At 39.6% G+C, this 27,615-nt stretch overlaps 1 protein-coding gene across 1 annotated transcript; it reads right to left on the reverse strand.

Annotated features, from left to right (window-relative positions):
• Positions 1 to 1,171: 1,171 nt before the first annotated feature.
• On the reverse strand, positions 1,172 to 24,547 carry TMEM41B (transmembrane protein 41B). The gene is made up of 7 exons (XM_032234181.1): positions 24,347 to 24,547; positions 17,500 to 17,617; positions 15,255 to 15,383; positions 8,235 to 8,328; positions 6,673 to 6,777; positions 5,767 to 5,905; positions 1,172 to 1,920 (listed from the first exon to the last, which is right to left on the reverse strand). Exons 1-7 carry the CDS (start codon positions 24,450 to 24,452, stop codon positions 1,751 to 1,753), a joined length of 861 nt encoding a protein of 286 aa, XP_032090072.1. The 5' UTR covers positions 24,453 to 24,547; the 3' UTR covers positions 1,172 to 1,750.
• Positions 24,548 to 27,615: the final 3,068 nt, after the last annotated feature.

The following is a 27,615-nucleotide window of genomic DNA, read 5'->3' on the forward strand; positions in this document are numbered from 1 at the left end:
CACATGGTTTTTTTCAATGTATGACATCACTTAACAACAGAATTTCCAGTTCCAATTAGTGTCATTCAACATGGACTACTTGTAATAAAAATAGAAGTGCATGGAACAATCAGCATTAGACATAGAACATGTCAAATTCGCTGTGTCATGTTGCGTCACATGATGTATCGTGACACTTTTCCCCTTGGCAGAGCTGGGGTGGGTGTGGCCTGCACGTGACACATCCAACCCACAGACCACCAGTTTGACGCCCCTGATAATGTGTTTCCCCAAAAATAAGGCAGGGTCTTATTTTCTTTGACCCCAAAATAAGCGCTTGGCCTTATTTTCAGGGAGGTCATATTATTTTTGAGGTGCAGAAGGTGGTGAGCGTGGTCACTTATGGCTGTTGCTGTGTTGCAATATTTTCGAGGAGGGCTTATTTTCAGTGGAGGACTTATATTAGCGCATGCGCTCAAAAGCCCGATTGGACTTATTATCCAGGGAGGTTTTATTTTGGGGGAAATAGGGTATAGAGGAATGGTTGATAAGTAGAAGTAGTTATGACGTAGAACAGTATATTAGATCTCATAAATGGAGGAAAAATATTCCATGACAATAGTAATTCAGCAAAAAGTATCATTACTTTTGAAAGTAAAACCCCTAAAGAGTACTTAAAATTCAAAAGCCAATCTTCATTCCATTTTTAATATGCTACTCTTCCATTAGAAAAGTGATACATTATAATAGCAAGGCCTATTTACAAAATATACAATTTCTGCAGGTTAATCTTTGCCCAGTAAACAAATAACACTTCTTTCATTGCAGACTGAATTTGTTCATACCTAGGCACTTCTCATTAATTTCAACTGCTTTGTAAAATATGACTGAAGGAATCTGGGCTTTAAGGGGAACTTGGAAAATATCTTTGGCATTTTAGATTCAAGCAATTCATTGAATTTTTACTTAGCCAGATTGTATTTATAAGTTTTAAAAATGGTACAGCATCTGGAAACGTTAATCAATCCTGCAACCCAATAGAAAATGACTGCAAAATAAACGGCCAATCCTACGCATCCTCCTACAAAACTACCACTATAAAATGTATTATGATGACTGCTTTTTGACAGACAATTAAGTTTCATAAAATTTTAGCCAAATAACTGAAATGCTCACAAACAAGGAAAGAATATTAAAAGTAGTATTTTTATGTGCCATGATAAATTAGCTCCATTTCAAGAAAACAAAAAATAATATCCTACAATTAAATCACTCTTTACAAAAATGAGCAAAAAACAAAGATCCAGAAATTTCTGAAAAACACTGGTCAAGCCCCCTAATCATGTGTTCAACAAAGACTTTATGCATAAACAAATGATGCAGTCTTTTTACTCCATTGGGATTATAGAATTCATTGTGCAATTTGTAATTTCTTAGGATTAATCAGTGATGAGGAAAAGATGGAAGAAACAAATTATTCACATTAAATGATCAAAAAGGCATCAGTCAAAGTATAAATTCAGATTCAATATTATAGATTAAAATGGACAATGCCTCAGAATTCTTCAAAAAGTATGGTTCACCTTAAAATTTTCTTCCAGCTGTGGATTTTGTCTCCCCACCCCCATAAATATAACTGAACAAAAGATCTAAAAACTTCTGTGTGTCTTCAGCTTCCTCTTTCTAAGTTACTTAACATCCATTTGAAAAGGAATCACAGAAGTAGTGCGGATCCTGAGATGAAATGGAAAACGAAGATCCAGGTTGATCCTTATGTAAATTTTTGTTTAAGTTTATTCTGGAAAATTGCTGGTAGAATGGACAGAATTGCCAGAACCATAAGAATAAAGACTGAGTTCCAGGAAACAGCTTCACCTGCTGTAGTAAGCTGATAAAGTGTGGTTCCAGCTTTAATTGCTACAAAAGATGGTGGTGCAACACCTGGAAACAAAAGGTAAAAATATTTTGGTTAGAAATTATAAATAGCTTCAAAGCAGAATCACACTTTTAATATTAGCAACTGATTGTTATTTTATCTAATCCAAAGCAGTTGTAACAGAAAATGTGGACAGCTATGTTAAATTCCTGCGTACATTCTTCTTCTTACAAGAGAATACAAGACGTTATGAAACCAGCATCCAAAAAAAGATTGCCTTACATCTACAAGTTAAAGCAGATACTTTGCTTTTCAAATTTGTATGCCACCTGACTCCCAATGACTCTTATAGGTGGCATACATATTACTTAACAAAATAATGAATGAATGAAAACAATAAGTAGAAATCCTGGATGAAAAATTTGTATTAGTTGGCTAAATTAGTTAAATGAATTAAGTTAAGTGAGCTACAACTTCTACATTCTGGGCACAAAACAAACAAACATGACAGGTTTCTTTTTAAATCTATTTTATTCATTTTCACATTCCATTTTACAATCACTTATATACAGGGTATTTGCTATAAAAGAAAAAATATATAAAAAAAATAAAAAAAATAAAAAAGAAAACACAACTCATCATTCACAACCCCACCTGACACTTCCATCCTCCATACACCCCATCTACCCCCTCCAACTTTCCTTTCCTCCCTCTAACGCTCCCCTCCTACTTCCCTTTCCCCTCAAACCTTCCTTCTCCCCTTACTCCCAACACGTCCTCCTTGCATTCCCCTTACTCCTTCCTTACTCCTCCCTCCTCTTTCCCTCTACCTCCCTCCTTGGTGTATTCCTTTATTCAAGTGTTGTTTATTATAATCTGATAAAAAGTAAAATAAACCAAGGAAAAAAAAATATAAAGAAAAGAGAAAAAAAGGAAAAAAAAAGAACAACCATATATAAGTGCATTCTTGTTCTTATTGCGACTATGTTAACACCCACCCACCCACCCCCCATAAATCCCCATCCCTACTCCTCCCGACTTCCCAGGGCCCACACCTGGCACTGCCTTCTATCTAAAGTATCTTATGTTCGTATGGATTAAAAATAAAAGTAATATATTAAAGGGGAAAAAAAACCAAAAAAAAAAAAAAAAAGAAAAAAAAGAAAAGAACAAAGAAAAAAGAAAAAGAAAAAGAAAAAAAAAAAGAAACTCTTTGTGTTAAGCTCAGCCCCCCATCTTTATCTATGCTTAAATAGTATAAGTCATTCTATCTATATTTTATTCTCGTCTCTTGCTTCTTTGTTATTTACCCCGACCTCCTGTAGACTCTCCCATTCCTCTTCCTTAACCTTGTATTCAGATAAACATTTATCCAAATTTGTATAGACATCAATATACAATCTAACTCAAACATAATCCCTTCTATTAAAATTTAAGCAGCGTGGATCATTCCACATATTCAAATATTACTTTACAGAAGAATAATCAAACTTTCCCTTTCTTAACCTTAATTTCAAACAATAATTCAAAATAATCTGACCAAACTTTCCCTTCTTAGTAAAATTTAAGCAGCGTGGATCAAGTATTACTTTACACAAAAATCAGTTTGCATTCTATCTTGAAATGATCCCGACCAGCTTTCCCTTCTAATAGGATTTAAACAACGTAAATCATTCAGTATATACATTCAGTATCACCCACCAATATACGTAAATCATTCCGCATGCATTTTACCCTCATCCCTTGCTTCTCAAATATTTGCCACTATCAAATTTATGCAAACATTAGTTTAAAATCTAGCTCAAAATAATTTCACCAAGCTTTCCCTTCTAATAAAAATTAAATAGCATAGATCATTCCACATATTCAAATAATAGTTTCAGCAAGAATCAGTTTACCTTCTATTTTAAAATAATCTCTTCAAACTTTCCCTTCTAACAAGATTTAAACAGCGTAAATCATTCTGCATACATTTTACATATATACATTCAATATCACCCCACCAATAAATTCCGCTTTTTCTGCCGGAGAGAGGTCGCAAACCCCCATTCAATCCACAACTTTAGTGAATATTTTAGAATGTCTAAATCCTCAAACTCCGCTTTTCTGCTTCTCCGAAGGAGGGGGAGCTACCCCCTCCATCTTGCAGCCATGTGGTCTGTTGCTTGCCTTCTCCTTCGGCTTGTCTCTCCTCTTTTCCAAGTGAATCAGGAAGTCCCGCCTTCAAAGTCTTGTAATAGAAATCTCGATCCTCCGAAACAGAATTGAGACGAAGTCTTTGATTCTCAAATGTGACCGTAATGCCGGCTGGGGCCTCCCATTTATATTGAATCTGATGATTTCTAAGCTCTTTAGTTAAAAAGGTATAGTCCCTTCTTGCCTTTAACATCTGGAAAGGTATTTCTTTGAAGACAATCAAGTTCTGGCCATCAACTCTCAAACTATTATTGTAAAATTTTTGCATGATCGCGTTTCTGGATTCTTTTGTGGAGAAATATATAATTATGTCCCTCGGGAGCTGTCGCTGTTCCGCTACCAACGAATTCTGGCGATAAATTTTCCGAATCTGCCAATCAAAGTTAAGTCCCGGGCTTCCCACCGCATGGCTGAGGGCTTCAACAAAGGTCTGTTTCAGATTCTCTCGCTCCTTTTCGCGGAATCCTCTGACTCTTATTGCGAATGCCTTCTTATTAAAGTTTATCATAACGAGCTGTTCTTGAGTGTCTCTAATTTTTTGTTGTAATATTTGAATATTAGTAGTCAAATTAGAATTAGCCTCTTCCAAACTTTCTAATTTATTCTCTATTTCAGCGGTATAATCTGACAGGGCAGACATGGCTGCAAACGTATTCGCCTTCATTTGGTCAATTTTAGACTTTAAATCACCATATAGCTCCAATACAAATTCCTTAATTTCTTGTTTAAAATCATTAAACATTTGAAAAAAAAATTCCTGTGTTAAGAATTCTCCAGTAGAGGGCGTAGGAGACAAGGGCTGCGATGCCAGTGTAAATTCTTTAAGTTCATTCACAGATTCTTTAGGCACATTTGTAGAGAGACGCTTCGATTTTGACCTGGGTGCCATTATAAATAAACAAATAAACAGCGCTTTCGCTCCCCTCTGTTTCCAAAAAAAACAAAAAAAAAATTATTTTGTTAAGGAGCGGTCTGCAGGAAGGTAAAACCGGCTACGTACATCCCCTATCAGTCACCAATGGAGAGAAATCGCCATTTTGAAGTCCGTTTAAACAAAGAAGCCTCTAAGACAAATGGTGCTGGTATTTACGATAGTAATAAAAGCATAAATCTCACAGGGGTGGGACCCGCCCGTATTAATCTTAGCTTCAAACAACTTTGCTTTGTCCTGGGGGGGGGGTCGCCTGTCTAGGGCTGCCAAAAAAAGGCAGCTGAGAAGAACTGGCTGGAGATAAAAGCTCCGCTCACGCTGGATCTAATCTCTGTCCACAGCCAAAAAAAGAGAGAAAGGCTGTGAATTACGAATAGACCCTAGCACACAGAGCTACTCCCTGCCCCTTTATGCCAAAAAGGGGTGATATCTATGATCTTATTTAGATATACAGACCAGATCTCTGAGAGGAGCTCGGTTGAGCCCTCCTCGGCGACAGGCTCCTCCCCCCGGATCCCAAACATGACAGGTTTCTATTATGTTATCTACCCACCTTATTTCAACAATTCAAAATAGATTTTTGTGGAAGATACAAAATTTTAATAGTGATGTGGTAGGTTATTTTTTTATACTTGTGCTTGTATAAGCACTTCTTATTTAAAAAAATTCAAATATGAAAATTATCCAAAATATCTATAATTGGCCCAACAGATGGCACTATGCACTAATAAATCATGCATACAAGGAAACATGTATATTTTAAAATATGAAACAGAATTCTTACCAAGAAAAGTACCAATAAAAAATACTTTTAATGGCACATTTATTACAGGAGAAGTTATATTGATGAACCAATTAGGAAGGAAAGGAGTGATTCTCAAAAATATTATGTAGTTAATGAGATGTTCTCTGTGTCTTTCAACCTGTGGGACATAAGAATACCAAATTAAAATAATCTTGCTTTGAAATTCAGCAGTTTCATCTTAACCAAGTAATAAATCCCATTACTGGAGCTTAGGAGTGTTAGCCTTTGTGTAATTAAATCAGTTCCAGCCACAGAAAAGGGAGATATCAATGACCTCAGCCACCTAAAATTCTAGAGGAGAATAAAAAACAAAAAAGAATAATGCTATAATACTTTGGTAGCAGAGTGCAAGATTCCCACATTTCATAGAATTCCTAATTAGCCCATGAAACATATTTTGTTTTTCCAACAAATCTTGATCTGTTAAAAGCTGTCATTCATTGAAAGACATATTCATCCAATTGTTTTGTACATGGTTAATCTTTAAACCTAAATACTATAAAAGTTCTTAAGGCATTCCACCTGATTGCTTGTTGACTAGAAAAATAGGACAAGATTCAGAGATGAAGTAACAAAACTCTGTTCATATGATAGGTCCTTCTTGCCTTTTTCCACCATTATTCTGCCTTTCAGAAAATGAAAGCAAAGGGACTAGAGACATTGAATGACAAAAGGGAGGCAGTACCAGTGTTGGAAAACTGGGTAATCAGCAGGGCTTCCACATGCAAAAAATACATGAGTATTTCAGTTCATGTGAGACACATTAATACTACAACCGGTTGTAGGAATAAACTAGCTTCTATGACCAGAGATAGGAAAAAATGATGAGATATCCTTTTATTAATTTAATGGTTCAGAATATATGTTCCGTCAGAGTGATCTTACCTGTTTTGACCATTTTACTGCTTTCTCTGTTAAATATCTATATACAACTGGTCTTCCAACTAAATACGATAGCATATAACAAAAAGAAGCTCCAAGTCCAGAGCACTGCAAATAAATGGAAAAGCTGTATCTTACAGAGAGATACTCAATTTAATGTAATTAACATGCAACAATGATTTGTAACGAAATGAAATAAATTTCAAAATAATACAAAAAGTTGATGTGTACATTTAAAATTGCTCCTTCTTTGCATTTGTGTCCATTTAAACTGTCCGAAAGGAAATGTTTAAAACACAAGTCTGAGTTTGACTGCATGGGGAAAAAAAGTCTCTAACACACAAACAAAAAACAAAAGAGATAGTAGCAGCACATTTTTGACAACAGAAAAAGCCTGAGAAAGCAAGACACTATATTCCTTGCATCGGAACACCTTAAGATGGGCACCAAGCAAACAAGCATTAAAAGAGAGCACCCAAAGTAACTATCACCGTTACGAAGGCAAAATTCCTAACTGCTACTTATCTTAATTCTAAATGTGATGCCGTAACTTGTAACAGTTTAGAAAAATTCAATGAACAAGTTTCAATGAGGCAGAAATTCTCAAATAATCTGGACTTCAATTATCTAAGCTGTGCCCAGAAATACCTGCATAAGGCTAGGCCGTTTTAAAAGTAAAAATAAACAAGTTTCTAGTCTAGCTAAAACATTGATATGTTTTTTTAAGTAGCTTTACAAGAAACACATTACAGTAACCTAATCTTTATCTTACCAAACAATCAGTAAGCGGAGACGATATTTTTATTGGAAAGTCTGTTTAGCTAAGGGTGCTTTATGCTACAGTAAATGCATGATGCTGAGAGATGTGAATTTCAACTCAATCCAAACTGTTTGATCTCAAATTCCTTGACAGAACTTACTTGATCTACACTACCTTGATCTGTTACATTCAGGCTCAATTAATGCAATGCCTTATACGTTATATGTTTTCCAACAATGTAGGAAAAGAGCACAGTGTATATTTACCCATGTTATAGCAGCTATATTCTTTGTTTATTTTCTACAGAATACAAGCCTCTTTTAAACTTTAGTAGTCAGAGACAAAGCCATGTATTTGTTAGCATGTTCATGTCATAAATCCTAGCAGGTCTTATTACTCATGTCATATTTGTGGCAGCTTTGGACAATGGCGTTAGGCATTTTCACTAATAATTATATTTTTGAAGCCTTCCTAAAAAAAGGTATGGAAAATGACCTCTGAAAGTTTTTAACAGATATAAATATCCAGATGTTGGTTGTGTTCAATATTATTTGCAATAGTTATTTCTATATTATTACTGAGTTACCATTTTGAATGGCATTACTGTTATTTTAAATACATTTGAATTCCCTTGGAAGCATTTAAAAAGTACAAATATATTCCCATGCCATTTATTAGGTAAGAATAGACCATTACATTCACCATTACAAAACCATGATTCACATACTCTGCTTTTTCACAATAGCTTAAGTGTTAAGTGTTTTTAAAAAGAAAGAGCATATTACCCTTGGCAATAAATACTTACCAGACAAACAAGAAATAGAGCTAATGGAAAAGGATAAAGAAATCCTGAAAGTATACTCAAAAATATAGATCCAGGAATGGCAAATGTTTGCAGGCTAGATGATGGGTCTGGTTAAGAACAAATTTCGATAAATTATTGAACAAACAAATCCTTCTGTTAAGTCTTATAGTATAATTTTATAGATTTCTGAAGGGTAGACATGTTTTCAACTATAAAAGATTAAAATGCAAGATAAAGTTTGAAAATTTTTTTCCTGAATAAGCAGTAATAAATTTCCATTTAATATTCTGTATGACAGAATATTAACAAATTGACCATTGGCTTACCTGAATGGTCGTTCTCTACGCGCTGCGGGAGTGTCCAAGCATGAGACATACTCAAGCTATGTAGTCTCAGGGTGGGAAGAAGAAATGTCCAGGCCCGTGGGAGTCGCGATGACCCGTTGTAAAACTCTTCTCCTGAAGGAAGCCTCTGCAGATGCAAAGGCATCCAGTCTGTAGTTCCTCACGAAAGGAGATGGTGATGACCATGTCGCAGCCCTGCATATCCCATCGATGAGCGCTTGCGTGGCCCATGTGGCCGAGGCACTCCTCGTTGAGTGTGCTGTAATGCAAGGAGAAACCGGTCTAGCCTGTTGCTCGGAGGCTAGCTTGATAAATGCCCATATGTAGCTTCCTATAGTAGAAGATGAGACTTTTCTGCCCATGGAAACGGGCTGAAAAGACACAAAGAATGATTTCGACATGTGAAAAGAAGTTTTTTTCTTGCATATGCGCACAGCATGGCGAACATCAGGCTTATGCCACACTTGCTCCCTTGGATGTCTGGGTCGCAGACAAAAATCAGGAAGAATCACGTCTTGTGATCTATGGAAGACACAAAAGACAGGTCCAGTCTGAGAACAACCCTGTCCAGATGCTCAACACAAAGGTCCTCTCTGACTGAAAGAGCGGCTAGCTCGGAAATCCTGCGGGCCGAGGTAACAGCTATAACAAAGGCCATCTTGAGAGACAGGTGACCCAAACCGATGGATCTAAGCGGTTTGAAAGAGCTGCGGTCAGAGTCTGTAGGACAACGGACAAATCCCAGGTCAGGAATCGGTGAATTGTAGGAGGACTGAGGTTGGTAGCCCCCTTGAGGAAGCTACGAACCTGAGGATGTCTACTAAGGGACAGATGTGAGTCCGTGGACAGAATGGTGCTAAGGCTGCCATCTGCTGATGGAGTGTGTTGAGCACGAGGCCTTTGTCCAAGCCCTCCTGGAGAAAATCCAGAAGTTGCAGAATGGTTGCGGAAGTGGCGATAACGTGATGAGACTGGCCCCAAGTTGAGAAAGCAGACTAGGTCGCCTCGTAAATTCTGACAGTGGAGGGCTGCCTGGATGGTACGGGTGACCTTGTCTGAAAATCTGCTGAGCCTCAGGAGGTCCCCCTCAAGTAACAAACGGCTAGCTGCAGCCACTGGGAGTCCGGATGTTGAGTGGCCCCTTGGCTGAGAGACATTAGCTCCTGAGGTATGCGCCAGTGCTTGGTCACCAACAGGCTGACAGGGTCGGTGAACCAGAACCTCCTAGGCCAGTATGGAGCTACGAGCAACACTTCCGCTTCCTCCGCCAGAATTTTCCTGATCACCAGTGGTATCAAGGGAAGAGGCGGGAATACATACAAGAGGCCGAGAGGCCAGCGACGTTGTAGGGCGTCTGTCCCTTCCGCGCCAGGGCAATGAAACCTGGCGAAAAACTGGGGAAGATGCGTGTTGGCTGGGGTGGTGAATAGGTCGACTCTCGGGAGGCCGAACCTCTGCTACAACTGACAGCACAACGATGGATGGAGTTGCCACTCCGAGTTGTTGATGATAGTCCTGTTCAGTCAGTCCGTGGCCACGTTGTTCTCTCCAGAGATGTGGTCTGCCTGCAGCGATGCCAGGTGACACTCTGCCCATTGGCCTAGTGCTTCCACTTTTGCCATCAGGGCCTGAAATTGAGTGCTACCTTGGTAGTTTATATATGCCTTTGTAGCAATGTTGCCGGTCAGTATTAGGACATCGCGACCCTTGATGTGGTGATGAAAATGACGCAGGGCAAACATGGCGGCCTGGAGCTCCAGCCAATTTATGTTGTGGGCGAGCTCCACCTGCAGCCATGTACCTTGAATTACTTGAGTCTGGAGATGAGCACCCCAACCATATAGGCTGGTGTCCGTTGTTATGACCAGGCACTCCAGTTCCTTGAAGGATTCCCGTAGCAGATCCTCCGACTGCCACCACCTGAGTGACTGAACCCCTTTGGGGGAAGGTGCACCACTCTCCTGGAGTTGCTGGCCCTGTGTCTCTGGATCAGTAGGAGGAGCTATTGGAGCTCTTGCGCATGCAGACGTGCTCAGGAAACCACTGAAATGCATGACATTAATTTTCCGAACAATTGGGAGAAAGAGACGATGGACGCTGACTCGGTCGCTCGGATGTGTCTCACCAGAGATCTGATGCTGTCTACCTGCTCCCGTGTGAAAAAGACTTTGCACCTCCTGGCGTCGATCACCGTGCCAAGATGTTGAATTCTGGATGTTGGAGTCAGGTGGCTCGTCGAGATTGACTGAGAACCTGTGGTGTTGGAGAACGCGGATGGTGATGTCAAGATCTCTTTGGGCTTGCCCCCTGGATGAGTGAATGAGAATGTCATCCAGGTAGTATTCGAGTCTCACTGGGACATATCGGAGATGCGCTGCGATGGTAGCCAGAAGCTTGGTAAATGTCCTTGGGGCAATGAGAGGCCGAAGGGGAGGGCCCTGTATTGATAGTGCTGGTTGGCAAACTGGAACCTCAGGAACTTGCTGTGCGCTGGATGAATGGGAACATGCAGGTACGCCTCCTTCAAGTTGATGGAAGTTAGGAGGTCCCCTGCTTGATGCAACCCAGTATGATCTGAAGTGACTGAATCTTGGATAGATGTTGAGTTTCGTGAGTATTGCCCTTACTCCCCCTGAAGACTTTGAGAACAGGAAGAGGATCAAGTAGAACCCCCTGCCCTCCTGACCCCTGGGGACCTTCTTGATGGCTGCTATCTCCAGCAAATGTCCTATCTCCGCCCGCATCACCTGGCGCTTGTGGGCAGACTTGGGAATGGGACAACAGACAAAGGTCCGTGGGGGAAATGAGAGGAATTCCAGGGTCAAGCCGTAACGGACTCTATTCAGAATCCAAGTGTCCGTCAGTGTCTCCTCCCATTGAGCGGTGTATAGTTGGAAACGACCACCTATGGGAGGGGACCGGTGACGGTCACTTCGACTTCCGAAAGGAACGGATGGAATACTCCCCTCGGAAGGACCTGCGGTTGCCCTGTTGCCTGTTCTTGTGCCTTGGGGACGATCCTGAGATTGGGAGTATGGCCGATCAAATCCCCCGAAGGAGGTTGGAGGGTCTGCATTCCGAAAGGGCTGCCTCCGAAAGGTCTGACCCTTGCGGTCTGGCTTTTTGGTGACCGCTGTTAAGATTTTACGTTTATCCTTGGATTCAATTAAGACCGAATCCAAGGCCTCCCCAAAACGCTTTCCCCCTTTAAAGGGAGCGGAAGCAAGCTTCCACTTTGCCTTCATGTCCGCCTGCCAGTGGCGAAGCCACAGCAGGCGACGCGAGGTGACATTGGAGGAGAGGGCTCTGGAGGAAAATTTTATGGCATTAAGTGAGGCATCAGCAGAGTACTTGACAGCCACTATGATTTTATTCACATCCTGGCGTGTCCTGGTGTCCCCTGCTGGTAGGCTGGACAGCAGTTTGCGGAGCCAAAACAGCGCTGCCCTGCTAAAGTAAGAAGAAGATGCTCTCTTGGCCCATGCAATAGCCAGGTGAATTTCATGAGAAGCCTTCTCCGCCCTCTTATCCTCAACCTTTAAGCCTTCCAGCAGGTTGGCTGGAAGCACTGAATTGGAAGTTAATGCTACAATGGGATCATCCACCTGATCATCCTCAAGGCTACTCTCCATGGTATACCGCTTCTTATCTACCCCAGTGGGATTAGCCATAGAACCTGGTTGGGCCCATTGGTGCTGGATAACATCCAGGAACAGCTGGGGGGCTGGGAGCAGATTCTGAGCAGAAGTGGTCTCCTTGAAGAGTCCCGCACCCGAATCCCGGGGACCAATAGCATCTTTGTTGCCCTGATCAATGGAAGTCTTGTTTGCCTGAGCTGGGAGACCCATTTGGGTGGCGGAAGCCCTGGCCTTGGTAAGGAAAGCCCTAAGCATAGAAGGCTTGAATAAGCCTGAGAAGGCGGGCGTATCGGGAAGAAGATTTTCGTCCTCTGAAAGATCAGGAGCATCCTGTTCCCCTTCCTCTGCCTCCGATACCTCGAAGGAGCCGGGGAGGCAGCTCTAGCCAGTGGATTCTTAGGCCCAGCGGCGCGGGCCTTGCTAGGATTGGTGGTCTGAATGAGCAATTTGATGCCTAACTGTTGGATGCGATCCGTAATCCCCTGGGAAATTGCACGTGCGAGTACATCCTGAATTTCCCTGGACAGCTGAGGCCCTTGATCCCTAGGCGAGCTTGGTCCAGCCCCAGATGGAGGCAAAGATTCCTCCTCCATAATGGAGCAGACCTCATTCATGGACTCCTCAGCCAGAGAGGGGCAGGGGGACCCAAGAGATGCCCTAGAGGGATTGAGCGAGAACCCAAAGTCCTCTTCACCTGCCAGGGATGGGGACCTATCTCGTAGGGGAGTGGGAAGGGAAGGACCTGCAAACTCCTCCCTGAGTGGAGAAGGATCCCCTGCCTGTGTTTGGTCTGATTGAGCCTTTTGAAATTGTTTTTCAAGGGCCCTTTGGCGCCTCTCAGCCATCTTCTCAGCAACTTTGGACACCTTCCTGGGCTTCGGTTGCTTCCCCTTGGATGGGCACCCAGCCCCTTCACTCTTAGCAGCAGGATTGAGCCTGCTGTGCTTACTAGAGGTGGATCCTGCCTGGGAATTCACTTCAGCTTCAATGATGCTGGCCATGATGTCACGCACAGATGCAGGACTGGCTTGAAGAGCTGGCAAAAGAAATGAGGCTTTAGGGCCGAACATGGCTTGGCCACATTCAGAAGGATGCCTTTAGACGTTATCAATGTCCCAGTCAAGAAGCAAAGGCAAGACAAAATGGCGGATCCATGCTATTTCTAAATACCAGGGAATGGCCAGGCAATAGCCAAAGTCCCTACAGCCGCTTGATGAATGTCCTGCGGAGGGGGAGGCCTGTCTGGAGACCCGGAACGAGGCCAGTTGATTAGGACCCCACCCAGCGATGTTCTGCTGAGGAAACAGGCTGCCGTAGCTTGAAAACACCTCAGGAATAAAGCACGCCAATTTTTTTCTGCTTCAAAATGACCACCGCACGTCTGGAACGGCAGCGGGGAAACTGTCGGCTATTCCAAAGACTCAGGAGAGCCAACGGCTATCTACCAGTCCTCCGACAGCTCTTTGGGGGACCTTGACTACCTACCTGTCCCCAAAGGCTCGCCAACAGCCGCTAGCGAGCCTCCCACGGTGTTGCTGTGATTGCAGCTACGCAAAAACCAACCACGCTCCAGGCAGCCTGTTTCACGCTTCTGAAGGCAATGGGGCAATCTACTCCTTGACAGATTGGAATAAAATAATAAAGGAGCTAAGGGAATCTAATCTAACTAAACACAAAAATAATAAAGGCTACACTACACTGACTTGGAGAGTCGAACTGCTGCTCAAGGACTGGTACTCCCCAAACATCCTTTTAGGGCGACTGAGTTTTTTAAACAGAGCCTCTGATGGGAGCAAGAGGCATGGCTACACAAACTTTGAACTCTGTCTTTGGGCAGCAAGCTGAAGTTAACCCATGCTTGGACACTCCAAGCAACGCCTATGAGAAAGACTGAATCATAATCTAAAATCCAAGGTTAGGATTACTATTTTAAACTATTAAAAATACTGAGAATTCTTACCATTGACACAAAAAAATTAGGCTTGAACTATAATCATCATTCATCGGTAAATGTCTACATCAATGAATCAACACTACCTCTTTACAGGCCACTTTACTTCTGTGAAAAATTGAAGCAATTTTTTAAAACTGCCTTATTGGTAATATAAATTGCTGGTAGATGGGAGTAATGTTCTTGAATTTAATTGCTAAACATTGTTCATATGAGAATTCTAATATAACATTAACTTTTAATAGATAATTGTTTCAATGTGCACGCTGGCCAGCTGACTTCGGCCTTCTTTTGAAGCCATTTTTCGCCCTCTGGAGGCTTCCCTGAAGCCTCTGGAGCACAAAAAAACCAGCCCTACGCACAAACCGGAAGTTCAGGAATAGACTTCTGGTTTGCTCATAGGGCCATTTTTTGCCCTCTGGAGCCTTCAGGGAAGCCATTTCTAAAGGCATTTCTTTCATCCATTAAAGTCAATGTGGCATTCTTGATGTTCACTGAACTGGCAGATACTTCATTACCCAACTAGGTAACATCAGCAGTTCAAATGAATGGTGGCGTTTGCTGCCTTGGTGCTTCCTTGCCAGTTTGTATGATTTACTTCTTAGTGGTTCTTTGACTAGAATACTGTTTGCTTATCTGAATGTTGGCTGCTGAAGGGGATCTATCTTTTTCTTTCCTAGTTTTTTAACAGTCATTTTTTTGGGTATAGTATAACAATTGCACTTAAGAGTAATATACCCTTCACAGTACTTTGCAATCCTCTAAACAGTTTACAGAGTCAGCATACTGCCCCACAATCTGGGTCCTCATTTTACTAACTTCGGAAGGATGGAAGGCTGAGACAATCTTAAGCTGGTGAGAATTGAACTGCCAAACTGGTAGTAGTTGGCAGTCAGCAGAATTAGCCTGTAATATTCCATTCTAACCACTGCGCCACCACAGTATGTTAACATGGTTTATCTCTATGCATCTATTTCACTCTTTTATCTTACAAGTGAAACCATAGCATTAAAAGCATTATTAATATATCATAATTAATTTACATCACATTCCACAGCAATTTGTATATATTTTTAAGGAAGGATACAAGACATAGGTAGTAAAATAGGCCACTAATACTTGAACATAGAAAGTATCCTTGTATTTAGAGAGTACTTTTCCTAAAGCTTTAGCATCATCCATGTCTCTAGGAACTTTCATACATTCTCTCTCCTCTCTGTAGGGGAAAAATAAACAATTTTATTAATAGATAAAGTGAACTCTTGTCTCCAGTCAGCAAAACGTTACTACATATACACTACCTTGATATTATAATTCCCAGTTTTTAATGAAAGCTTCGATCCCATTGAAATAATTTTGGAGCTCTGCATCGCTCAATTTATGTAACTAATTCATCTATCCAGCGTCAAATCTTGCTACCAGTAGTCCTCTTGTATAGTCACTGCAACACGTCTACTTCAGAAATCATTAGATTGTTTTAGATGACCAAAGTCTTCCAACTTAATTTTCTGGCAATTATTAATCAATTTCAAAGTCATCATTCTAAACAAGGTTCCAGAACAGATTTCAGCAAAAAATAAACCTCTCAGATTCAATCATTTTCATCATTGTACAACAGACAAAAAATGATGTTTTATGCTGTGATAAAAATATTATTTTATTTATTTATTTGTATGGCCACCTATCTTAAAATATAAAACTCTGAGCAACTCGTAGTACCGTGCTTCTCCAAAAACACAGCCCACCCCAATAATAAGCCCAACCCTAACTGAGGTTTCATAGGATCCACTTGATAATAACATTTCAGGAAATGTATCTGGAGTGTGCCAACTGATGGGATTGGCAAATACTCTCAGAGAGAACCTGGTCCCATGCCATATAGGGCTTTAGAAGCAATAATCAGCACCTCGAATTGCACCCAGAAAGAAACTGTGAGCCAGGGCAGCTCACTCAACAGGGGTGTGAAGTGGGCAAACTTAGGGGGATCCATCATGCTATTGCATTCTGTACGCTATAGGTTTTGGTGACCTTCAAAGGCAGACACTGTACAACACATTGCAGTCGTCCAGATGGAAAGTGACTAAGATATGAAGATACTGTGAGCAGGATTTTCTCAGTCCAGGAAATGGTGCGATTGGCGCACAAGGCGAATCTGTGCAAAGGCCATCCTGCTGGCCATGAGTGCTATCTACTTGAGTAGGGGCCATGAGACCAGGAGGACCCTCAAATTATACACCAGTTCAGTCTAGGGAAGAGCAACCGTGCCCAGAGTCAAAGCTGACATATCAACAGATCCTGGGGACCCAAAACCCAAAGTCAATCAATCTTGCGAGGATTGAGTTAAAACTGTTCCTCTCTATCCAGACCCTCAAATCTCCAGGCAGTCAGTCAGCAGTGCAACAGTATAACCTTCACAGCCCAGGATAGAGAAATGTAACTGTGTAAATCAGCATAATGATAATACTGCACCCTGTGCTATCAAATGATCTTGCTAATAGTTTCATATTAAAGAGAAGATGCAAGAGACTCAAGCTCTCAGGCATCCCACATTACAAGAGTCTAGGGCTCAATCTCTCCCTCCCCACCAAGACGCACTGGAACTGGCTATGGAGAAAGGAGAAGCACAACTGCAATGCAGGGCCTTCTACTCCCAACGGCCATAGCTAGTACAGAAGAATAGCATAATTGATGGACTTGAAAGCCACAGAAAGATTTAGGAGAGCCAGAATAGTTACACCACCCCTGTTCCAGGAACCTTCAAAAGTCATCTGCAAGACAACCAATTCCATTGCAGTTCTGTACTACAACTTGGACCCCAAATGAAAAGGGTTCAGATAATTCACTTTACCGAGGAACCTCTGAAGCTGAGTGCCAATCATCCTCTCAGCAACCTTCTCCAAAAAGGGAAGGTTGGAGACTGGATGAAAGTTACGTGTTCAATCCAAGGGTGGCTTCTTAAGATTATTTTAAGATTATCTTTATGCTATTGGAACTTCCATCCAGTTTACTTACAAACTGGTCAACCTTTTAAATCTGAATTAGCAAGGATGCAGGTAATCAATATCAACGTATCTCAAATGATTTTTATAGTTAACATGCATATTTTATCATTTGAAAAAACTATTATCTGTAAATAACTATACAACAATAATTTGCTAACAAGAGAAAACTAAATGTAATTTGTTGGGATTTTTTGAAATTGATATTATATCATATGTTTTTCTAGGGGATACTTAGAATCTTTTAATACCTCACAAGACTCTGTATAACTTCTCTAAGTGTATACAATTACAGATGTTAAAAATGGAATGAATTTGTCATGGTATACTTACTCACTAAGTTGAGGAAAGTTTTTATATACCATCAACATAACAGAAGCAGCTGTTAAGAAGATGGATATTAAGATGAGGAGCGACATTCGTGCAGATCCACCTTCTTTATGTGCTTTTCCTGAAATGCAATGAAAATGTAATTAATTTTTTATTTATTTATTTGAATCCTGTCTTTATTATTTTTTGCAAATAACTTAAGGCACTAAAGATGTTGAACACAAATTCTTCCTATTTTCCTTACAACCCTGTGAGGTGGGTTGGACTAAGGGACTGTCAGCCCAACCCAGCTCACCCAAAGTCACCCAGCTGGCTTTCATAGCTAAAGCTGGGCTCATGGTCTCCCGCTTTCTAGCTTGATGTCTCCCGCTTTCTAGCTTGATGGTCTCCCGCTTTCTAGCTTGATGTCTTAACCACTAGACCATAAACTTACATGAGAAATTGCAGTGAGAAGGGACACTGATAATCTACACAGATTTCTCTAGGATTATAATCCAAGTTACATTTGAAAATATATATAAAATCAAGGTGAGGAGCCAAAACGCAACATCAAGTTTTATTAAATGTAATTTAATGAATGTAAGAATATCTATGTAACATAAAGAAACAGAAGGGAGCTGAAATCCAAGCTGAATTTTTGGCCTCCAAGTGAAGATGCAGTGCAGTAAAGTAAGGAGTCCAGAGTGCCTCACAGGGATGGGGGAGACCCTCGAAGACTTGGTACAACCTGTTTAGGAAGGGTGAAGGCCTGAAAATCCTGCTTGATTTTGGCAGGGAGGATTTTTAGACTCTCAGTGGAGAGGCAGTAGGGTACAGTAAGGAGCATAGGATGCCTGGCCGGGGTGGGGTAGGGTGGGGGGAGTGCAGGCTACAAATGTGCAAATGTCTCTTTGCTGAGGGGCTGAAAATACTGCTTAGATTTCGGCAGGGAGAATTTTCAACTCCTAAGCGGAGAAACTTGCATACAATGTGTGCCAGGCCTTCTACAGTCTCCTCCACCCATGTGAGGTACCCTGTGCTCCTTACCTGGAACTCTGTCTACTTAACAGCCCATGAGATCACTTAAAAACTGCAACCAGGAGGGCCACGATTGCAGTAGTTGAGCAAAGCAATCATGTGACATCTTACTTAACAACTGCTTTGCTGAATGAACAAGATTCTAGTCCCAATTGTGGTCATAAATCAGCAGTTACCTGTATTATAGACACTGGACAGTTATGGTTCTACAAAACCCTTAATGCTAATGCTGAAAAGACAAAGATTTTGGAATCTGGGTAACAAAAGTTGTGGGACGTAAAACAAAACAAGTTCCTTCTTATTGATATCTGGGCACTCTTTTCATGGACTCAAATACTTGGGGCTCTTATTATCAGGCTCAAAAAAAAGATCGACCATTAGTCAAAATAATGTATTAGATATGTAATGGAGCTCTCCCTTACAGAAGCACTTACCAGATTACAATTTCAAAAAAATGAATTCAGCTACCAGGAATGGTCAGTTCCCTGAAATACCATATGTGTTTCTGTGCATATTGTAATAAAACCACATAACTATTTTCATATTATTCATTGGCCTTTTTCCACTTCTGCCCATGGAAAAAATTTGAAGCACCTCTTAAAGGAAAAAATATCTTGTCCTGATTCAAATACAATTAAATATTTGATTAATTTAAACAAGGAAAGTTAATTAAGGAGGCTGATAAATTTTGCTTGAGAGGCTGGTAGATGATTATTTTCTTAAAAGTTCTTTTATTTTGTTTTATAATCACTATCATATAATGCTCTAGATATTTGACTTATTTCTATATATTTTAATGTATTTTAGAAGGCCAGTTTGGTGTAGTGGTTAGAAATTAAGAAATTAGAGAGATTAAATTCTAGTTCTGTCTTAATCATAAAGCCAAATGGTGACCTTGGACTCTCATCTCCTCTCAGCTAGGGAGAAGGCAATCTTGCCTTCATTTAAAAAAAAATCTTGCCAAGAAAACTGCAAAAAGTAATCTAGGCAGTCAGCAGGAGTCAGTCAACTGACTCAAAGGCACACATGCGCGCACACACACACACACACACACACAGAGCATTTAAATTAAGGTTGGATATCATTTTACTTCTGCATTTTTGTTAATTCCTACATTGTTGATTCACAATTGGAAAAAAATAGATTAAACTGAATTGAATTACAAAAATTGTCTGGTTTTATAGAAGCATGTGTCTTATAGCATGCTTTGCGAAGCCAGCCAGTATAGGCGGATAATTCATGGTTGATTATTTAACATAATATGTAAACCTGGCCAGTTGTGTATAGCAATGCTTTAAAAATCTTCATTAGAAAAAAAAAACAAGGATTTAACATCTTATGTTAGCAAAACTTTCTCTATAAAGGTTATATTTAACATATATGATAGCAACCACATAAAATAAACACTTCACTTACTGAACTATTCAATAACATTAATATTAAAACATAAAACTTGAGTTTAAAACTGCAATGCAAATTTTAAAAAGTTAAGAAAATGTTAAAACTTAATTACATTTCTTCATTGCCCAAATAAATAGCTGTAAAACTGATAACATATGTACTTTATAGCACAAATTTTTAAATGCCAAGTACCGCAGAACGTAATACACTATCCCAGATGTTGGTGTGTTTTGATTTATAAAGTTTAACTCCAATTACCCTTACATAATGAACATAGATTGCTTAACAGTCTGCCTCAGCCTCAGGCTCCTCTTGTTACTTTTGGCTGCTTGGATGAAACAGTTGTTTCCTTGACAATTTGCTGGAGTTCCTTCTAGTGAAGCTTTTCTTTTAATCCTTTACTTTCTCATTAAAGCTTAATACTACTTCACAGGTCTCATCAGCCACCACCATTGGTCACTTTAGAAGGTTTTCTGTCCATCTTTTAGATCTTTCAACTATGAGCTATAATTTTCCTCCAACTAATGAAGCCTATCCAAAATGATTTATCCATTCAGTTTTTAAATTTTTGAGTTTTAATACATGCTAACAAAACCCAGTTTTTGCCCTATAAGTATCATTTCACTGAGATGAGTTGCAGATTATAATCATTACCAAACATACAAAAATAAAACATAACATTTTTTCATACATGCATACACAGGTATTCAACACTATTCCACGTTATGGTAAAAAAGAAATTATGCAATGCAGAAAAAAGAAATTAAGCAAAAGAAATTAAAGGTAGGAGATAAGAAAAAAAAATGTAACCAGATCTGTGTAGTACTAAAGACTGCAAGCCACTTCATTTAACAACTGGAATGATATAGAAGTCTGTAAAATAAATTGTTTACACTGACATTATTAGTATGGTTGTACAATTAGCCAGATATTTAGACTGGATCTGGTACTTTTGTCCAATTATTGAATCCTTTTCACGGACCTGGGATAGGAAGTTGTTTAATAATATTAACAGCAGGACGCAAGCTGTTCCAAGTAAAGCTGCCTTTTGCAAATATATTATTATTACATTTATGTTCTGCCCAACTCCCAGCAATTCTGGGCAGTTAACAAATGATGAAAACCTGACAATAAAAACAAAAAGAAACAGAAAAGTATAGCGATGACAGAATAAAAAACTGTGCGTTACAAAAGAATACGATCTGTTAAAAAGAGGCTGGAGTCATCCCTACAAGAGGCCTGATAAAAATCAGTCACTACATAATATCTCTTCATATTTAAACAGGTAGTCCTTGACTTATGACCACAATGAAGACTTACAGTCATAGGTTGTGACAGTTGTAAAGCAGATTATTGTGTGACTGACCTATTTTTACTACTTTTTTGCAGTTAAGGAAGTCACCATGGTGATTAAATGAATCCATGATCACAAAGGAAGCCTGTTGTTCTCTATGGGACTTTTTTTTGTTGCCAAAAACCAGAAACAAACACAAATTGTAAATCGTGATCATATGATTATAGGATGCCACAAGCAGTCATAAATGCAGACCAGTTACCAACTGACCGAAACATATAACTATGGGAGGATGTCAGATGGAACCAGGTGAAAACTACCTGGGGGGGGGGGGGCTCCCTTTGAACAATCTAAGCTATTGGTCAAGGACTATCTGTATTTGCAAACCATAATTGCTTCTATCATACCAATACATCTCTCTTTTTCAGGGTGCTTATTCTCCATCCAGCTGTGACTTTTTAAATCTTTTCCATCTTTTTGATCTATTCACTTTTCTTAAATCTGTTTTTTAATTTTGTCCTCAATCATTCTCCCCACATGACCAATTTCAATGTACATGTTCCTTTACTGATCACTCATTTTTGTATTCAGTCTACAATCACCTGTCATCTATTCATTCCTGACATACAGTAGTATTTAAAAGTTTGTGAACAGTTTTGAATTTTCAGCATTTCTGCATACATGTGACCTAAAACATGATATGATCTCCATCCGTATCCTAAAATTAAACAGATACAACCTAATCAACCAAATTAATTAAAAATTATACTTGTTTATTTATTTATTGAGGAAAAATAAATCACATTTTATGACATGTTTATGTAGAAATATTGAAAATTCAAAAGCGTTCAAAAGCTGTTCAGCACTGCTGTCTAGGTTTTTTGTTTCGTCATGCTTCTTAAATAATCCATTCTCATTGCATTTAGCTTGCTGTTATATTTTTCTGACATCTCCAATGTGGGCAGAAACATGCTCTTATATAAAGCCCTAGATTAGATGAATTTACTAGTTTTAATTACAACTAAGGCATTTGTAGCCCTCCTAAGGTGGGCTGTGATCAGCTTGAGCACATTTTGCAAGAATGCCACAAGAACAGGAAAAGCCCAAGTTTTACTCCAAGCAAACTCATATTGAAAACCAGGATACCTCATCTACAGCCTAATTTGCAAGCTAACTAGACACAGGGACAGTTTCCCCCTCTATTGAACACTTAATACTTGCAGTTCTGTCTAACATATACATACAATATATATTAACTCATACAGTGGGGCTGTATTATTATTTATCCTTTTTATTAGCGTCTTTACTTCCCCCATATATTGGAATTATTATTCTCTCTGATGCTTTGCAAGTACACAGGATACTTCTATTATAAAGACAAATCACACTTTATCAAATATTGAATTCAATTCAATTCATACTGTTCTCTGTGTATATCCCCGACTAGGAGGTATATGCAGTGTGCTGGCTCATACAAAACATATACAAGACATGGCTTCCAGAAGAACCTGAAATCATGGCTTTGTCATCTGGCCCAAGAATCTGTGTAGAGCCTGCTAAGTGGCTAGACTTTTAGGAAAATCAGTGGTACTTTTCCACTGATCGTTTTTAATATTTTTATCTGTAATGGCTTTGTGACTATTTTTGATTTGTGTTGCTTTCTGTATTTCATCTTTGTAAGCTGCTGAGAGACATGATAATGAGATGGGTAATTATATAAATTTAATAAAAATGCTAGAGATACAATATTCACATGCTTCAACACTAGACAGGATTAATTGCTTATACATTAATAAAACAGGGCTATAGACAATAAGTGAAGAAATGTTCTTATATGTTCCTATTTCTGTCTTTAGAATTTTTTTTTAAATAGAGCTTCCTCACCAGTATGCCTAAGAAAGGCAGAATAAATTATCGTCAGCAAAGTTTATAACTATTTTTTAAATTACAAATTATGAAGATATAAATTACTGGACAACTGGGAAAGGAGACAAAAATAATACTGAAAGTACACCATAAATGGACATCTTTTTCTAATGCAAGTATAATATATGGCCATATTTATGCATAGCAACACTTTAGATTTCAAAAGTTGATATTTCTAAGTTTTAGGCATTGTTGATAGTGTCAGAAACAACAGTAAGGCTGATACAACATGCTCAGCATGAATAGATAACACTAAATGGCGGGATTCATAGATTCCTAGAACACACTAAGCAAAATAAAAATACCATATGATTATCATTACTTCAAAACAGATTTCACAGAAAAACTGACTGAAACTGGGAAATCTTATGTTCTCCATGTGCAAGTACAACTACATTATGACTTGTAATGTTTGATTTACATGATAAAATACAGCTGATAGTTAAAAGTGAAGAATGTTTTCCTTTGCTTCCAAACTACAATACACATTCTAGACTATAACAATTGGCAGGAAACCTTCATTCACCTAACATTTTGTATTTGCATAGCTCAGCATGCTAAAATATGATTGGTTAGGGCAGTTATAATTAGGCATGTGGCAATTAAGTTAATTTCAGTAAAAAAAACTTAGCATGATGCTGTGCAATAAACCACAGATTAATAAATTCTAAAAATAAAGTTATGATCGTATTTACAAAGCCTGTGTAGGTTGTCCATTCCATTAGATTTAGTCAACTGTTACTGCAATTCCTCGAGTTAATTGCCCAATATCACCTATGGATATTCATGATGAGGAAGCCTGGATTAACTCATGGGAAAACCTGCCCTCACGCCACATCATGATTCCAAGACTGTACAGTATAATTTCACAGATAGTTACGGTTCCGGATAGGGCTCAGAGCCAGAACACGTTTCCAACTGCCGTTGGAACAACAACATGTGAAATGCAGGCATCCAGTATGACCTTGTCACCATGATGTAGCCTCCCCTCCAATCCGCCAAATAGAACAAGCCAGGGCAAACGTAAACCCTTATGAATTGATGCCTGGGAGAAGAACCTGTTGTCCTGTAAGTCCTTTCTCTCCTCCTCCTCGTACAATGCAAATCTATCGGAACTGGGTAACCCAGCCCAGCAGGTCCAACAAAGCCTGCTTCATTCCAGAAATGCCCCGCATTCCTCGCTTGTAGTCCCCTTCCACGTCCGCTTCTGACCTGCAATCAACTGCTGATGCCGTTCCAAGGCAGCCTCTGCCTCCTGTAGCCTCTCCGCCTCCATCGTCCGCCCCAAGGCTGCCTGCGTTGAGCCCCGCTGAGCCATACTCCCCTCGGCGACGGAGCCAACCAACCACTGTCGCCGGCCGGCAACCAACAGGCCCGGATCTACCTTCCCCCGCGCCAAGAACCGCGAGAGGAGGCGGGGTCGGTGACGGCTCCTTCCTCCACGCCACCACCTCGCCTGATGTATTTGGCGCAGGCGCAGAGTTGCATTCGCCGCGGAGCCGCTTTTGCTTACCTCGCAACTGCGTTGTTGCTCCGGTTGGGCTTGAGGGAGGCGCTGGGTGTTTCGCAAACTTGACCTTCTTCTGCAAAAGGCGTAGCAGGCGAAGGAGCTGCGAGTTGATCAAAGTACTTGAGATAACGCAAGGGAGTACGGACGTGCATGAAATGGTTCTCTGAACCTAGGAGTGTTAAATCACATATTCCCAACTTTTTAAATAAACGAAAAACTCTCGGATGGGGTGATCAACCACAACCCTAGAGTATTTGTTTAAAACCATAGCGATATTGGCTGAATTATTTTTCTTTCTCCTCGCCTAATATGGCTATAGTACAAACTTTCCTTCATGTATAAAACACTGAGAACAAGCAAGGCAACCGTTAGTCCTCGACTTATGACCATAACCATAACCAAATTTCTATTGTGAAGTGAGACTTTTGTTGAGTTTTGTCCCATTTTACCAACTTTCTTTCACTTGTTAAGTGAATCATTGCAGTTGATAAGTTAGTAGTATGGTTGTTAAGTGAATTTGCCTTCCCCGTTGATTTTGCTTGTCAGAAGATGGCAAAAGGTGATCGCATGACCTTGGGACACAGCAATGATCATAAGTATGAGTCAGTTGCCAAGCATCTGAATTTTGATCACCTGATCCAGTGGTGGGATTCACATTTTTTTACTACCGGTTCTGTGGGTGTGACATGGCTTGGGTGTGGTTTAGTGGGCATGGCAGGGGAAGGATAGTGTAAAATCTCCATTCCCTTCCCACTCCAGGGGAAGGTTACTGCAAAATCCTCATTTCCTCCTGATCAGATGGGACTCAGAAGGCAGAGAATAGATGGGAGTGGGGCCAGTCATAGGTGGTATCTATGAACTACTCAAAATTTCCGCTACCGATTCTCCAGAACTGGTCAAAACCTGTTGAATACCACCTCTGACGTGATCATGGGGATGCTACAAAGGTGGTGTGAAAAACGGTCCTAAGTCACTTTTTTCAGTTCTGTTGTAATTTTGAACAGTCACTAAATGAACTGTTGTAAATTAAGGACTACCTGTATTTAGTACAGCTATAGATTGGCTACAGACATCTGGTGCTGTTGTTATGACGTTTTTTTATGTTGAGGAGAAACTAGAAAATTAAGTTTAAAATACCCTGGCAATAATAATTATGTAGCATGGCTTCATTTCCAATCCAGTTTATTTATTTATTTTATATGGCTAACCTATATTTCATGAGACTGGACAGCTTATAATAGAATTGATGAAATTCACCTAATGCACAAAAACACACAGCAGTTAGGAATCATGAAAAAATCTCATTAACATAACTAGGAAACAGGGTCTTGGGGTTGGTGTTGAGACTTGAGTAGAAAAACCAAGAATTGTAAAATTGAAGTAAGCTCCATTAAGTACTGTCTCAAGAAAACCAGAACAGGATATACAGTATATCCTGTATATGACTTGGTGACTGATGCAATATTTGTGGGTGTTATGCAACCTAATAAAAGGCCACCGACTTTCAAAACTGAAAAAGCAACATCAACCATCAACTTCTGTTTGCTGCAAATTACTCTTCTCCAACTTGGTGCCTCTAGCTGCAAACGAGACTAGAGCCTCCATAATCCAATGTCTGTAACATAAAACAGACTGGGAGAGGCTATTCTAGAGAATGCAAAGCACATTTAGAACTTTGTAAAAGGGTGGAAGGATATCAGGAATGCTGCTTTCTGTGTTCATCAGAGAAAAACAAAGAGCTAACAAACTAGTTCCCCGCTCAATGCAATGCTCCCCAAAATAATGAAAATTTTCAGGAGAGAAATTAGATTTAGTTATTGATCATAAAGTTGCCACTAAGCTTGATTCAAGTGAGAAAGCTTATTGTCTAAAATTTGTGGCTTTCTGGGTTCAGAAACTCAATTAACTCAGGCTTGGTTAAGACAAGAGACTACCAGCCCTGCCTGGAAACTGCAAAACATGCCATGAGTCATTGTAAAATTATGTTTACATTGTCACCAAGAAGCCTACATGAATGTGTCTGTGAAGTCACCAGCTGCTAAGCTCTTAAAGGAGTGTTTACCTTTTATGAAGACAGTAAGTATATGAGATGTTGCTAAAGGAGTTATAGACTTAATCCAGGTACTTTAAGTTCATCCTCCATTGTCTCTAATTTTAACAATGCACTTACTTTTATTAACTTTAAGCAATTCTTTAGCACATTGATTTTTATTTTATTCCACACATTTATATTTTAACTTTCTTTGATTATAGAACTCAAAATACTGTTCCCAGATAGATTCGAATTCTGGAATTGATCAGATCTACCTTGGTTTAATTTCTTCAAGCTGTTTATAGGACCCTTCTGTTGCACATACTGGTACATGAATCTGTGTTGTCTTCTAGTTGCTTGGAATACCAGTGCCAATTGGTTAGGACTTAGATCTGCAAGCTAACTGCAACATTACAATGCAAAGCAGACAGTTGAGTGTCTTTCTCAAACATAAATAAGTCAAAACTATCATTTGAATTGTCTGATTTTTCAGCAATCTAATGAACAAAAAATATAAACTAAAGATTATTTTAAAAAAATAAAATAAAACATTGGAGAATCTCCCTGCTGGCTTTCACATAATCAGTGTTACCAATTATTTGCAAATAAGGTGTCTTAGATTTTTAAAATTATCATGCCAACATGCCAGAGTATTGGTGCACAGAAAAAAGTAGTGTAGATAATAAACCTTCATTTCTTGCCCCGTTTTCATTGATGTTGGTAGAAAATGAGGATGGTATTGGGAATATATAAATAGGCACTCAGTGACTAATAGCCTGCATAAGTTGAAGAAAAGCAGGAACCAATACTTCCTTATATACATACTACATTGATGAATTTTGCATGTGTGTGCATAACTATGCATGAGAAAAAGAGTGAAATCTAGGCTCAAAGGAAAATCCAACAGATTTACATTAGAGAGATCCAAGACCAAGTTTT

This window comes from Thamnophis elegans, chromosome 1 (assembly GCF_009769535.1).
Source record: "Thamnophis elegans isolate rThaEle1 chromosome 1, rThaEle1.pri, whole genome shotgun sequence".
NCBI classification, from domain to species: Eukaryota; Metazoa; Chordata; class Lepidosauria; order Squamata; family Colubridae; genus Thamnophis; species Thamnophis elegans.